Consider the following 12,933-nt stretch of genomic DNA (forward strand, 5'->3'; position numbering starts at 1 on the left):
CGGAGGCCAAGCAGTTGCCATACCAGGCAGTGATGCAACCCGTCAGGATGCTTTGAGGATCTGAGGACCCATGCCAAATCTTTTCAGTCTCCTGCGGGGGAATAGGTTTTGTCGTGCCCTCATCACGACTGTCTTGCTGTGCTTGGATCATGGTGGACCAAACAAATAAACCCTTTGCGGATGTGCATAAATCAAATCAAATCAAATTTATTTATATAGCCCTTCGTACATCAGCTGATATCTCAAAGTGCTGTACAGAAACTATAGATAAATCCGACAGCAGAGTTTGAGTGATGTAAGTTTGACAGAAGATCTCGCAATCTCTGAGCAAGAAACACTTGGATGAACATAAAACACTATTTTTAATTGTGTTGTTATTGTGTGCCAGATGTTAAGACTACAAAGGTTATAAATGGCCCATTTGCGAGATTGACTTGTTATTTCAATAGACTAGAGGTCGACCGATTAATCGGAATGGCCGATTTCAAGTTTTCATAACAATCGGATATCGGTATTTTGGGCGCACATTAAATAGTTTTTTTATACCTTTATTAAACTAGGCAAGTCAGTTAAGAACACATTCTTATTTTCAATGACAGCTTAGGAACGGTAGGTTAAATGCCTTGTTCAAGGGCAGAAAGACAGATTTTCACATTGTCAGCTTGGGGGATTCAATCATAATTACTAGTTAACTACACATGGCTTATGATATTACTAGATATTATCTAGCGTGTCCTGCGTTGCATATAATCTGACTGAGCATACAAGCATCTAAGTATCTGACTGAGCGGTGGTAGGCAGAAGCAGGCGCATAAACATTCATTCACATTCAAACAGCACTTTTGTGTGTTTTGCCAGCAGCTCTTCGTTGTGCATCAAGCATTGCGATGTTTATGACTTCAAGCCTATCAACTCCCGAGGCTCGTGTAACCGAAGTGAAATGGCTAGCTAGTTAGCGCACGCTAATTGTCGTTGTGTTGCTGGTTCGAGCCCAGGGTGGAGCGAGGTGAGGGACAGAAGCTATACTGTTACACTGGCAATACTAAAGTGCCTATAAGAACATCCAATAGTCAAAGGTTAATGAAATACAAATGGTATAGAGGGAAATAGTCTTATAATTCCTATAATAACTACAACCGAAAACTTCTTACCTGGGAATATTGAAGACTCATGTTATAAGGAACCACCAGCTTTCATGTTTTGAGCAAGGAACTGAAACGTTATCTTTCTTACATAGCACATATTGCACTTTTACTTTCTTCTCCAACACTTTGTTTTTGCATTATTTAAACCAAATTGAACTTTTCATTATTTACTTGAGGCTAAATTGAATGTATTGATGTATTATATTAAGTTAAAACAAGTGTTCATTCAGTATTGTTGTAATTGTCATTATTACAAATAAATAAATACAAATCGGCTGATTAATCTGTATCGTTTTCTTTGGTCCTCCAATAATCAGTATCGACGTTGAAAAATCATAATCGGTCGACCTCTACAATAGACATAGGCTACAGTCTAAAATCTGGGTTTATGATTCTAATAAAAAATGTCCATAGTTTTCTTGGATAAAGGCAGGTAGCCTATAGCCCCTGATAGGCCTACATCTCATTTCAGATAGTCTACAGTAGCCTAGAATAAATGTAGGCAAAATGTAAACTGAACGATTTAGCAGCTTGCTTACTTCGAATTAACAGACTAATTTATTCAACATGAAAAGCGATTTCGCAATACGAAGTGCTTGTTTCCCCAATAGCTTACTGGAATAGGCTACTGTTGGATGGGGTCATAATTTAAATCACTGAATGAAATATTAATAATATATTTATGAACTGAATATGCTTGTCAACAACCAGTGTTTATTTTTTTTATTCGTTTTATATGTAGCCTAATCTGACTGTCAATCTAACGCGTTCATAATAACACAAGGCTACAACAAGTAATAGGCTATTTATTACATTGGTTTGCCAGCTCCAGGTAGGCGACACAAGTGACACAAATTGACTTGCAATGACTCCAGTAATATCGTCATTTCAACATATTTATTATATCAAGTGGGAGCCTACAATGGCATATACATTAATAGGCTACTTGAGGGCCAACAGAGGCAAATGTATAATTATTAACTTTCAACCTAATGTCCGTTTCATTGAGGACTTATCCCCATAAAAAGAACCACGCGAGGGAGTTCCACAACTTCCACTGTCCACTCAGGCAGCCCCCGAGACTGAAGAATTGAGCATGCATAAAGCACTTCGCTTGATACAGTTTTCTTTAAGCAGTCAACATTAGAATGCAGTTTAAACCATCTCCAAGGGATTCATGTAGTGCGCCCAAAGTCGTTTTCCAGTTCTATGTTTCTATTATTTATTGATGTGCATCACTTCTACGGTATTATGTTTAACAGTACATGTTTAATGGAAAAAATACTAGGAAATAGGTGTCTCTATAACGACAATCTAAATAGCCCACCTACAACTGGTAAAAAGCTGTCACAACGTGCGCGCATGCTGCTCTCTCTCCTCTCTCACTTGATTCAGCCAATAACTGTAGTGCTGTGCTTTGCACTCTCAAAACACACACACCTCCTCTCCGTTACCACTACTGAGGAGCTGGTCACAGTGAAATATATATTTTTAAGAGAAATGCCTTGGCGGCCGTGGTGCAACTTAGAAATAGCCCCCAAAACCACCATTTTAAGAGAAATGCCTTGGTGGCCGTGGTGCAATTTAGAAATAGCCCAAAAATCCACAACGAATACATTTCACCCGCGACATCGTTTTCAAAGTAGCCCAAATTCAGGAAAACCGCGAACATAGCAACACCGTTCCACAGTTTAATCATCGCGTGAGGAGACATATTTCCCGTAATTTAGGTTCCGCCACCGTCAGTGAGTTTTTGAGTGTGGAAAGAGAGATTTTTCAGATTTTTTCACCTAGTTTTTTGTTGAGTGATATCATTCTATACTGAACAAAAATATAAACACCACATGCAACAATTTCAAAAATTTACTGAGTTATAGTTCATTTAAGAAAATCAGTCAATATAAATAAATAAATAATCTATGGATTTCACATGACTAGGTAGGGGCGCAGCCATGGGTGGGCCCAGCCAACCAGAATTAGGTTTCCCCACAAAAGGGCTCTGTTGTAGACATAAATACTCCTTAGCACACCTTTCTCCAACCCCTCAGATGATCCCACAGGTGAAGAAGCCGGATGTGGAGGTCCTGGGCTGACGTGGTTACACGTGGTCTGTGGTCTGCGGTTGTGAGGCCGGTTGGACGTACTGCCAAATTCTCTAAAATGCCATTGGAGGCGATTTATGGTAGAGAAATTAACATGAAATTAACATTCAATTCTCTGGCAACAGCTCTGGACCAGGGCCCTTCTCCCCCGATTCCTCAGTTTGGCCGGGTGGCCAGCTCTAGGAAGAGTCGACACAATCCTGTCTCGGAGCTCTACGTACAATTAATTCGACCTCATGGCTTGGTTTTTGCTTTGATATGCATTGTCAACAGTGGGACTTAATATAGGCGGTTGCCTTTCCAAATGATGTCCAATCAATTGAATTTACCACAGGTGGACTCCAGACAATTTGTAGAAACTGATCAATGGAAACAGAATGCACCTGAGCTCAATTTCAAGTCTCATAGCAAAGGGTCTGAATACTTATGTAAATAAGGTATTTCTGTTTTTGATTTTTCTATACATTTGCTAAATTTTCTAAAAACATGTTTCCTCTTTGTCATTATGGGCTATTGTATGGAGATTGATGAGGAAAATATTTTATTTTATACGTTTTAGAATAAGGCTGTAACGTAACAAAATGTGGGAAATGGGAAGGGGTCTGAATTCTTTCCGAATGCAATGTAGGTCTATCGACAATATTTCTATGAATTATTTTGAAAGAAAAACAATTCTGTATTGAAACCACATCCACTATCTTCCCTAGCTCGTCTGATAAGAGTTTTCTGTGAACTTTTCTTGAACTTTGCAAATAAAGGAAAAATACCCTAACATATCAAAATGAGCCTATTCATTAGATATTGTTAGGTTGGTTAACCGTTAACCCTCTACTGCCAATGCTTGTTACCCGATTTGAAAAGCCCAATACACACACACTTGGTTGCGCGCACTCGTGTACTCACTGTGTAAAAAAAAGAGAGCGCGCGCTCAGAGGCGGTCCGGTTGTCTCATTCTCTCGCAGCCAGTCTGAGCGGATAACGAAAGCGAACGGAGAAACAGATCGAATAGAACGGCCGAGCAACACACGGCATATAGCCTACTTCAACACACGGGATATAGCCTACTTCAACACACGGGATATAGCCTACTTCAACACACGGCATATAGCCTACTTCAACACACGGGATATAGCCTACTTCAACACACGGGATATAGCCTACTTCAGGGGTTGATAGAAGATTGTTTGCATCGACCGTCCAACTATTTGGAAGGTAATCTCTTTCTGAAACATTGTAACAACTGCACATTGAAAGTAACGTTAAAAGAGTCGATGGCCCGGGAGAAGAACGATATCCTCATGGGGAGGGGGGTGGGGGGTTCGGTGTCTTTTGTGCGGAGACGGGTCTTCTTGATGTGGGAAAGCTTCACAGCTAATATTTCACTCAAGCTGCTTCGAACGTTTTGTGTTGTGTTTATCTTGAGGCTATGAGTGCACATGAGAGCTCTCCGATTACCGTTAGGGTGTTATTTTTTTAGGCCTTCTCAATTATGTGGAGTGCCCGCGAGATGACGGCTGCTCCCCCAGCAGTAGACCAAGTGGATCAGTTATTCTGACAGCCCTACGTGACAACAGGGATTATTTACACACAAAAGAAATGTGCTCGTCCGTATGAATGACTGTGAGACCAATGCAACACGGGATGTGTTACTTTTTTTTATAGCAGATTTTATCATCACCGTCTCGGTATAAAAGGAGAACACTGAAAGTGTTTAAAGAGCCGATGGCCTGGGAGAAGAAGATATTATCATTGGGGGGAGGGGAGGGGGGGTGTTCCGTTGGTTGTGTTACATTGATGTTAAATTATTGTTACAAAGTGTGCACATGTCTTTGATAGCCAAAACTCACAGTATTTTCAATTGACTTTAACTTGTCAAAGAGAGATGACTTATAGAATCAATAAAATAGAATATAAACAATGTTTTCTAGAAGATCATGCTTTGTGTTTTGTATGCTTAGCCTATTAACAACATCCCTAAATTGCCTCAGTAGAAACCATCAATCTCCGTATCAGAAGAAGAAAATGAAATGTATCCAATTACTGTCTGTGTAGAATGTTGCCCAATGATCCTGAATGTTCATGACCAAAGTGTGTGTGGTAGAACTGCACTTTGCAATAATTTAAAGATCTGTTATCTGTCATTATGCTCTTTCTGGAATGTGATGCTCATTTCAGCAACCATCTGCTCCTTTACAGTAGCCCCCCCCCATACACACACTGCACACAACCCTCATTTACCCAAACAACTACTTCTCATTCTGTGAATGTTCAAAATACACTGCTTCACCTTGAGGGCTCATATGGTATGTTGGGAAATTACATTTCCTCAATCCGACCTTGTAGAAGGAGCTTTGATTATAGAGGCTGTAGTGTGAGCTGGTCCGTAAGGACAAGGAACCTGCCTTCCTTACTATAATGACCTTTAAAAGACCTGAGAGCTGGGAGGAGAACAGTATTTCATTCTGTTGGCTGTAGCTGGCTGTCTCTGGTGGTTTGGTTTTTAATACCGTACTTCTATCAGAATAGCTAAAGACTGAAGGACAAACACAGAACCAATAGTATTCTCACCTTCGACTGCTGTAGCTTTAGGCAGGTGTGTAGGAAAACCCCAAACCCTTGAGTGATCTGTGTGTGTGTGTGTGTGTGTGTGTGTGTGTGTGTGTGTGTGTGTGTGTGTGTGTGTGTGTGTGTGTGTGTGTGTGTGTGTGTGTGTGTGTGTGTGTGTGTGTGTGTGTGTGTGTGTGTGTGTGTGTGTGTGTGTGTGTCAGAGCCAGGATGTCCAGTGAGGTGCAGCCCAGCTCAAGGCCGGACGACAGTCCCAACACCAGTGGGGGAAGCTGGGACGTGGAGCAGAGAGAGGTGGCCCCTCCGGTTCAGGAGCAGGGTCAGGAGAGGGATCAGACAACGCCCAAGAAGAAAGAGGCCAAGATATCTAGCAAGACTGCTGCCAAGCTCTCCACCAGCGCCAAGAGGTAGATCAGCAATTCTCTCTATTCTATTCTGTTCAGGTAGATTGTGTAATGAAGTGTCCTTGACGGTCTTAGTCATATACAATATGCATGTAGTGCATTTATGTTTTTTGTGGAATTTCTTTGGAATACAGCTCAAGCTCAACAATGGACTATCCAATATACTGAGTGTACAACACATTAAGAACACCTGCTCGTTCCATGACAGACGGACCAGGTGAAAGCTATGATCCCTTATTGACATCACTTGTTAAATCCACTTCAATCAGTGTAGATGAAGGGGAGGAGACGGGTTACAGAAGGATTTGAGACATGGATTGTGTAAGTGTGCCATTCAGAGGGTGAATGGGCAAGACAAACTATTTAAGTGCCTTTTGAATGGGGTATGGTATTAGGTGCCAGGCGCACCAGTTTGTGTCAAGCGCTGTAACGCTGCTGGGTTTTTCACACTCAACAGTTTACCATGTGTATCAAGAATGGTCCACCAACCAACCTGACACAACTGTGGGAAGCATTGGAGTCAACACGGGCCAGCATCCATGTAGAATATTTTCAACACCTTGCAGAGTCCATGCCCGGAAGAATTGAGGCTGTTCTGAGGGCAAAACTGACTCTAGGAAGGTGTTCCATTCCGAGCCACAAATGTCATACGCAGTATAATAGAGAGATTATATTGACTTAGATGTACCTTGAAGCAGTGGGTTTATTATAACCATCAATGGGTTATGAAATGCAATGGTCTGAGGGACATTAGAGAAAAACAAACAAAGTGTTTGTGTCAGAGAGAGAACCCATGGATGAGTGACCGTGAGAGAGGGAGGCCTGCATGTTCTGTAATTGGTCCATTTCCCCCTGGATTCCCTCGTTCATTCCCTCGTTTATTCTTCCCTCCATCTGCTCTTAACAGCCTGCCGCCTTACCACGTAAAATGTGCCACCTCATGAGAAAATACTGTAGATAAAATTAGAGCGTCTTGTGCATTCAAGCCTGGGAACGACTTACTCCATAACCGCAGTGATTGTATTACAGTTATACAGCCCCTTGCAGAAATAAGTATTATCCCACTGCCTGTAAGGAATAGTAGGGCACAATGATTTACCCACAGTCTCCTCTCATCATGAACCAGAGAGTTTATAATCAATACAAGCACACACAGAGGAGAGGAAGGGATCTGCTGTCGTTTGTTCTACTCTTCCTCCCCTCGCTCGCTCCCTGAGGTGTGGTGCCTTCCTGTCAGCACTCCTCTGTGTGTGTGCGCGCGTGAATGTGTGCACTCCTCCATGGCGTGGCATTTGGAGAGGACCGAGGGAATGAGCCGACAGGGATGACAGGTGAAATGAACAAAAGGACCACCTGAGGTTCTCTCCCGCTCTGAGCGGTGGTGCTGGTGAGTGGTGGGGTGCCATTTCTACTGATGTTGTGACACTTCCCTGTCGCCTGATGTTGGAAGGCTGCTTGTCGTTGTCCTCCACCATGGCTACAGCTGACTGTTTGTTTGGCTCATCTAACAGATAGTGTCAACAGTTGTTGTGAACAGTGTGAATAGATGATTTAGGGTCAGGGGCTGTATGTATTTAGTGTCTCAGACTAGGATTTAGATCGGCACTCCTACTCTGAGACACTTAATACATTCGGAACCAGGATTATATCTCAATCTGTAGTGTTATGATTATTCATTTGGTTCCGTTCCACTGTTCTGACTGAACCAGCAAAATTATGTTCTGAACCGGTTCAAATCCCAAAAAAGTAACGGTTTATATCGTTCCTTTCTGTTCCTTTTTAAACCTCTGAAATCTATTTTCTTTAACATTTAGCTCAACATTAAATTACTTCACCAATCAGTGCGGATAGAGCAGCTTGCTATGGAGCGGGCAAGCTATAACTAGTTGTTTACATGCATTGGACAGACAAGTGTAGGGCCCGAGATGCAACTTAAATGTTGTGGGTGGTGAGCGAGCGAGAGAAGGTGGAGGAGGAGGCTTGAAGTGCTGGGCATCTTGTTATGACATGTATTATCTTTATTAGGCCCACAGAATTATACCGAGGAGGAGCGGCTTCTATGGAGGAACTTTGAAGTGTCTTTGAACCTCAGAGAGGTGGCTTAACGTTGCACCAGAACTAGTTAGCTAACAAGCTTGTGTGTGTGTAAAGTGTTACCAGAATTTAAATAAAAACATACCTTTTTATAGTTAATAAATCCAATGTGAAACGTTATAACTATAGTATCCTTAACTAACATTGAACAAGTTAATTCATTCTTCTCTAATGAAAAGAATCTCTCCCTAATTATTGAATTTCTACATCAGTAAGCCACAGTAGCCCATGCGTTGGAAGGGAAGGGGCTTGTAACCTACACACGCGTTGTTGCGGTTTTTTTTGGGGGCAGGAAATAAGACCCCTGTAGGTAAAAGAACATTATTAACCTTTTCCCATGCCTTTAAAATAACCGTTCTGTTTCGGAACAGTACACTCCCGGTTCTGATTCTGTCCCTATAAAAATGTTGTTCGTATTTAGGTTGTGTTCCCTGAACCAGTTCCAACCCCTTGGAGAGTAGCTTGTTGTCAGTATTGGCTCCGTGTGAGTGGAATATTGCAGCCTTAATGGACGGTGAAGTAACTGATTGTAAAAAAAAACTGCACCTGCCTGTTGGGATCCTCAGAGCAAATCATTGGCATAGTTATGTAATGAGCAGTGCTGTGTACGGCAGTATAACATAATCCCTGCCCTGATCCTATCTACTCACTATACTAAACCACTGTTTATTTATGTATTCTTCCATAAATACTTCCAACAGGGAGGGAGAGTCTAAATCAAAATGTTTAGTTCACCCTGTGTCATTAAAATCCTTATCTCAATCTGTCTCATGTATTTGTCCAGAAAGCAGATATGACTCTTTTACACAGCAAGGCCTGTCTGATCTCAATGTCAATTTACACTTGCCCATGAAACTAGGTGAGGAATTCAACAGTGCGTCCCTATGTTGATATAGTCTGACAAGACGTATTCCTGTATTCAATCACAATTCTAGGCACTCATTAGGACATCAATGAGTTATTCAGTGTGTACATTAACAGATTGATTTTACTGGCAGACTTTATATAACACACTAGCTAGTCTGTTCTGCGTGTGTATAGCATTACACAGCCTCAGTTCGTCGGGGCATGGACTCTACAGGGTGTCGCAAGCACTCCACAGGGATGCTGGCCCATGTTGACTCCAATGCTTCCTACGGTTTGTGTCAAGAACTGCCACAAACCGGCACCCTTCTACCATACCCCATTCAAAAGTCACTTAAATCATTTGTCTTTCCCATTCATCCTCTGAATGGCACACATACAGCATCCATGTCTCAAGGCTTAACACTCTTCTTTAACCTGTCTCCTCCCCTTCCTCTACACTGATTGAAGTGGTTTTAACAAGTGACATCAATATGGGATCATAGCTTTCACCTGGTCAGTCTGTCATGAAAAGAGCAGGTGTTCTTAATGTTTTGTACACTCAGTATATGATCTGTGTGTGTGTGTGTGTTCCACCACATGTAAGTTCCATCTCTTTCCCCAGGATTCAGAAGGAGCTCGCTGAGATAACCTTGGACCCGCCACCTAACTGCAGGTAGGAGCTTGTTGATTGTCTGTTTTATGACGCTCTGCGTGTGTGTGAGCCTGTTCCGCCTGTTTTATAGTGGTCTGTGCGTGTATATGAGCATGTTCCACCTGTTTTATGTGTCTGTGACACCTGAAGCACTCTGTCAGTCTGTGCTGTGCATGGCATAGAAGGAAAGGGGATGGTGAAGGGCCTGTGCTATGTTGGCTGAGTCACTCAGATGAATGGTATACAGATAGCAACCTTATTGTAGTGCTGCCTGCATTTACAATGTGGTTTCTTTGTCTGTTAGAATGCTTTTCCTTCAATCTGCAGTCCAACTCATCCCAAACCATCTCAATTGGGTTGAGGTTAGGGGATTGTGGAGGCCAGATCATCTGATGCAGCACTTCATCACTCTCCTTCTTGGTCATATAGCCCTTACACAGTCTGGAGGTGTGTTAGGTCATTATCCTGTTGAAACACAAATGATAGTCCTACTAAGGGCAAACTAGATGGTGTATCTCTGCAGAATGCTGTGGTAGCCATGCTGGTTAAGTGTGCCTTGAATTCTAAATAAATCACTGACACCAGCAAAGCACCCCCACACTATCACACCTCCTCCTCCATGCTTCACGGTGGGAACCACACATGCTGAGATCATCCGTTCACCGACTCTGCGTCTCACAAAGACATAGCGGTTGGACCCAAAAATGTCAAATTTGGACTCATCAGACTAAAGGACAGATTTCCACCGGTTTAATGTCCATTGCTCGTGTTTCTTGGCCTAAGCAAGTCTCTTTTTATTATTGGTGTCCTTTAGTAGTGGTTTCTTTGCAGCAATTCGATCATGAAGGCCTGATTCACACAGTCTCCTCTGAACAGTGGATGTTGAGATGTATCTGTTACTTGAACCCTGTGAAGCATTTATTTGGACTGCAATTTCTGAGGCTGATAACTCTAATGAACTTATCCTCTGCAGCAGAGGTAACTCTGGGTCTTCCTTTCCTGTGGTGGTCCTCATGAGAGCCAGTTTCATCATAGCGCTTGATGGTTTTTGCAACTGCACTTGAAGAAACTTTAAAAGCTCTTGAAATGTTCCACATTGACGTTAAAAACTTCTTATGGCTGTGGGCAGTATTGAGTAGCTTGGCTGAATAAGGAGCCCAGAGTAAACTGCCTGCTACTCGTGCCCAGTTGCTAATATATGTATAGTATTAGTATAGTATAGTATTAGTATATTTGGATAGAAAACACTCTGAAGTTTCTAAAACTGTTTGAATGATGTCTATGAGTATAACAGAACTCATATGACAGGCAAAAACCTGAGAAAAAAATCCAACCAGGAAATGGGAAATTGGTGGTTTGTAGTTTTTCAACTCTTTGCCTATCAAGTATACAGTGTTTATGGGGTCAAATTGCATTTCCTAAGGCTTCCACTAGATGTCAACAGTCTTTATAACCTTGTTTGATGCTTCTATTGTGAAGGAGGTGTGGGGGGGGCTGAATGAGTCAGTGGTCTGGCAGAGTGGCATGAGCTGGTCACGCGCATTCACGTGAGAATTAGCTTGAGTTCCATTGCATTTCTGAAGACACAGGAATTCTCCGGTTTTATGTTAAAAACATCCTAAAGATTGATTCTATACTTCGTTTGACGTTTCTACGGACTGTTATTGGAACATTTTGACTTTTCGCCTGGCCTGCGCGTCATGAATTTGGATTACTGGGCTAAACGCACAAACAAAAAGGAGGTATTTGGACATAAATTATGGACTTTATCGAACAAATCAAACATTTATTGTGAAACTGGGATTCCTGGGAGTGCATTCTGATGAAGATCAAAGGTAAGTGAATATTTATAATGTTATTTCTGACTTCTGTTGACTCCACAACATGGCGGATATCTGTATGACTTGATTTGAGCGCTTTACTCAGATTATTACATGGTGTGCTTTTTCGGTAAAGCTTTTTTGAAATCTGACACACTTCTCCTTAATGCTACCGCTGTTTCTATAATCCATGCATAATAGTTGTATCTTTTATCAATGTTTATTATGAGTATTTCTGTAAATTGATGTGGCAATCACTCTGCAAAATCACCGGATGTTTTGGAACTACTGGAACGTAACGCGCCAATGTAAACTCAGATTTTTGTGTATAAATATGAACTTTATCGAACAAAACATACATGTATTGTGTAACATGAAGTCCTATGAGTGTCATCTGATGAAGATCAAAGGTTAGTGATTTCATTTTATCTCTATTTCTGCTTTTTGTGACTCCTCTCTGGCTGGAAAAATGGCTGTGTTTTTCTGTGACTAGGTGCAGACCTAATATAATCGTTTGGTGTGCTTTCGCCGTAAAGCCTTTTTGAAATTGGACACTGTGGTGGGATTAACAAGTTTTATCTTTAAAATGGTGTAAAATACTTCTTGTTTGAGGAATTGTAATTATGAGATTTCTGTTGTTTTGAATTTGACGCCCTGCACTTTCACTGGCTGTTGTCATATCGATCCCGTTAGCTGGTTTCAAGCCATAGGAAGTTTAATGTCTTAAAGTAATGATTGTTGTTTCTCTTTGCTTATTTGAGCTGTTCTTGCCATAATATGGACTTGGTCTTTTACCAAATAGGGCTATCTTCTGTATACTCCTGCTACTTTGTCACAACTCAACTAATTGGCACAAACACATTAATAAGGAAAGAAATTTCACTATTTAACTTAACAAGGCACACCTGTTAATTGAAATGCATTCCAGGTGACTACTTGATGAAGCTGGTTGAGAGAATGCCAAGAGTGTGCAAAGCTGTCAAGGCAAAGGGTGGCAACTTTGAAGAATCTCATATCAAATCTATTTGGATTTGTTTAACACTTTCTTTGGTAACTACATGATTCCATATGTGTTACTTCATAGTTTTGATGTCTTCACTATTATTCTACAATGTAGAAAATAGTCCAAATAAAGAAAAACCCTTGAATGAGTAGGTGTATCCAAACTTTAGACTGGTGCTATGTATAGTGTACCTATCAGAGCTGTCTGAGTTGTGAGTCACAGCACGAGTAGAAAGAGAAGTGATTGGCCAGTGTGTTCACTACTAAGATCAATCTAGTAATGTTGCTTGCTCGCTGCTGTAT

At 41.4% G+C, this 12,933-nt stretch overlaps 1 protein-coding gene across 1 annotated transcript in view; it reads left to right on the forward strand.

Moving 5' to 3' along the window:
• The first annotated feature begins 4,186 nt into the window (after positions 1 to 4,186).
• The window catches only part of LOC124012764 (ubiquitin-conjugating enzyme E2 E2-like), a 51,842-nt gene continuing 43,095 nt past the window's right edge, over positions 4,187 to 12,933 (forward strand). Inside the window, exons 1-3 of the mRNA XM_046326705.1 lie at positions 4,187 to 4,459; positions 6,016 to 6,219; positions 9,779 to 9,829. Of these exons, the coding sequence (XP_046182661.1) occupies positions 6,023 to 6,219; positions 9,779 to 9,829 (248 nt within the window). The 5' untranslated portion in view covers positions 4,187 to 4,459; positions 6,016 to 6,022. The remainder of the gene's footprint in view (positions 4,460 to 6,015; positions 6,220 to 9,778; positions 9,830 to 12,933) is intronic.

The sequence above is a fragment of the Oncorhynchus gorbuscha genome, linkage group LG24 (assembly GCF_021184085.1).
Source record: "Oncorhynchus gorbuscha isolate QuinsamMale2020 ecotype Even-year linkage group LG24, OgorEven_v1.0, whole genome shotgun sequence".
NCBI lineage: Eukaryota > Metazoa > Chordata > Actinopteri > Salmoniformes > Salmonidae > Oncorhynchus > Oncorhynchus gorbuscha.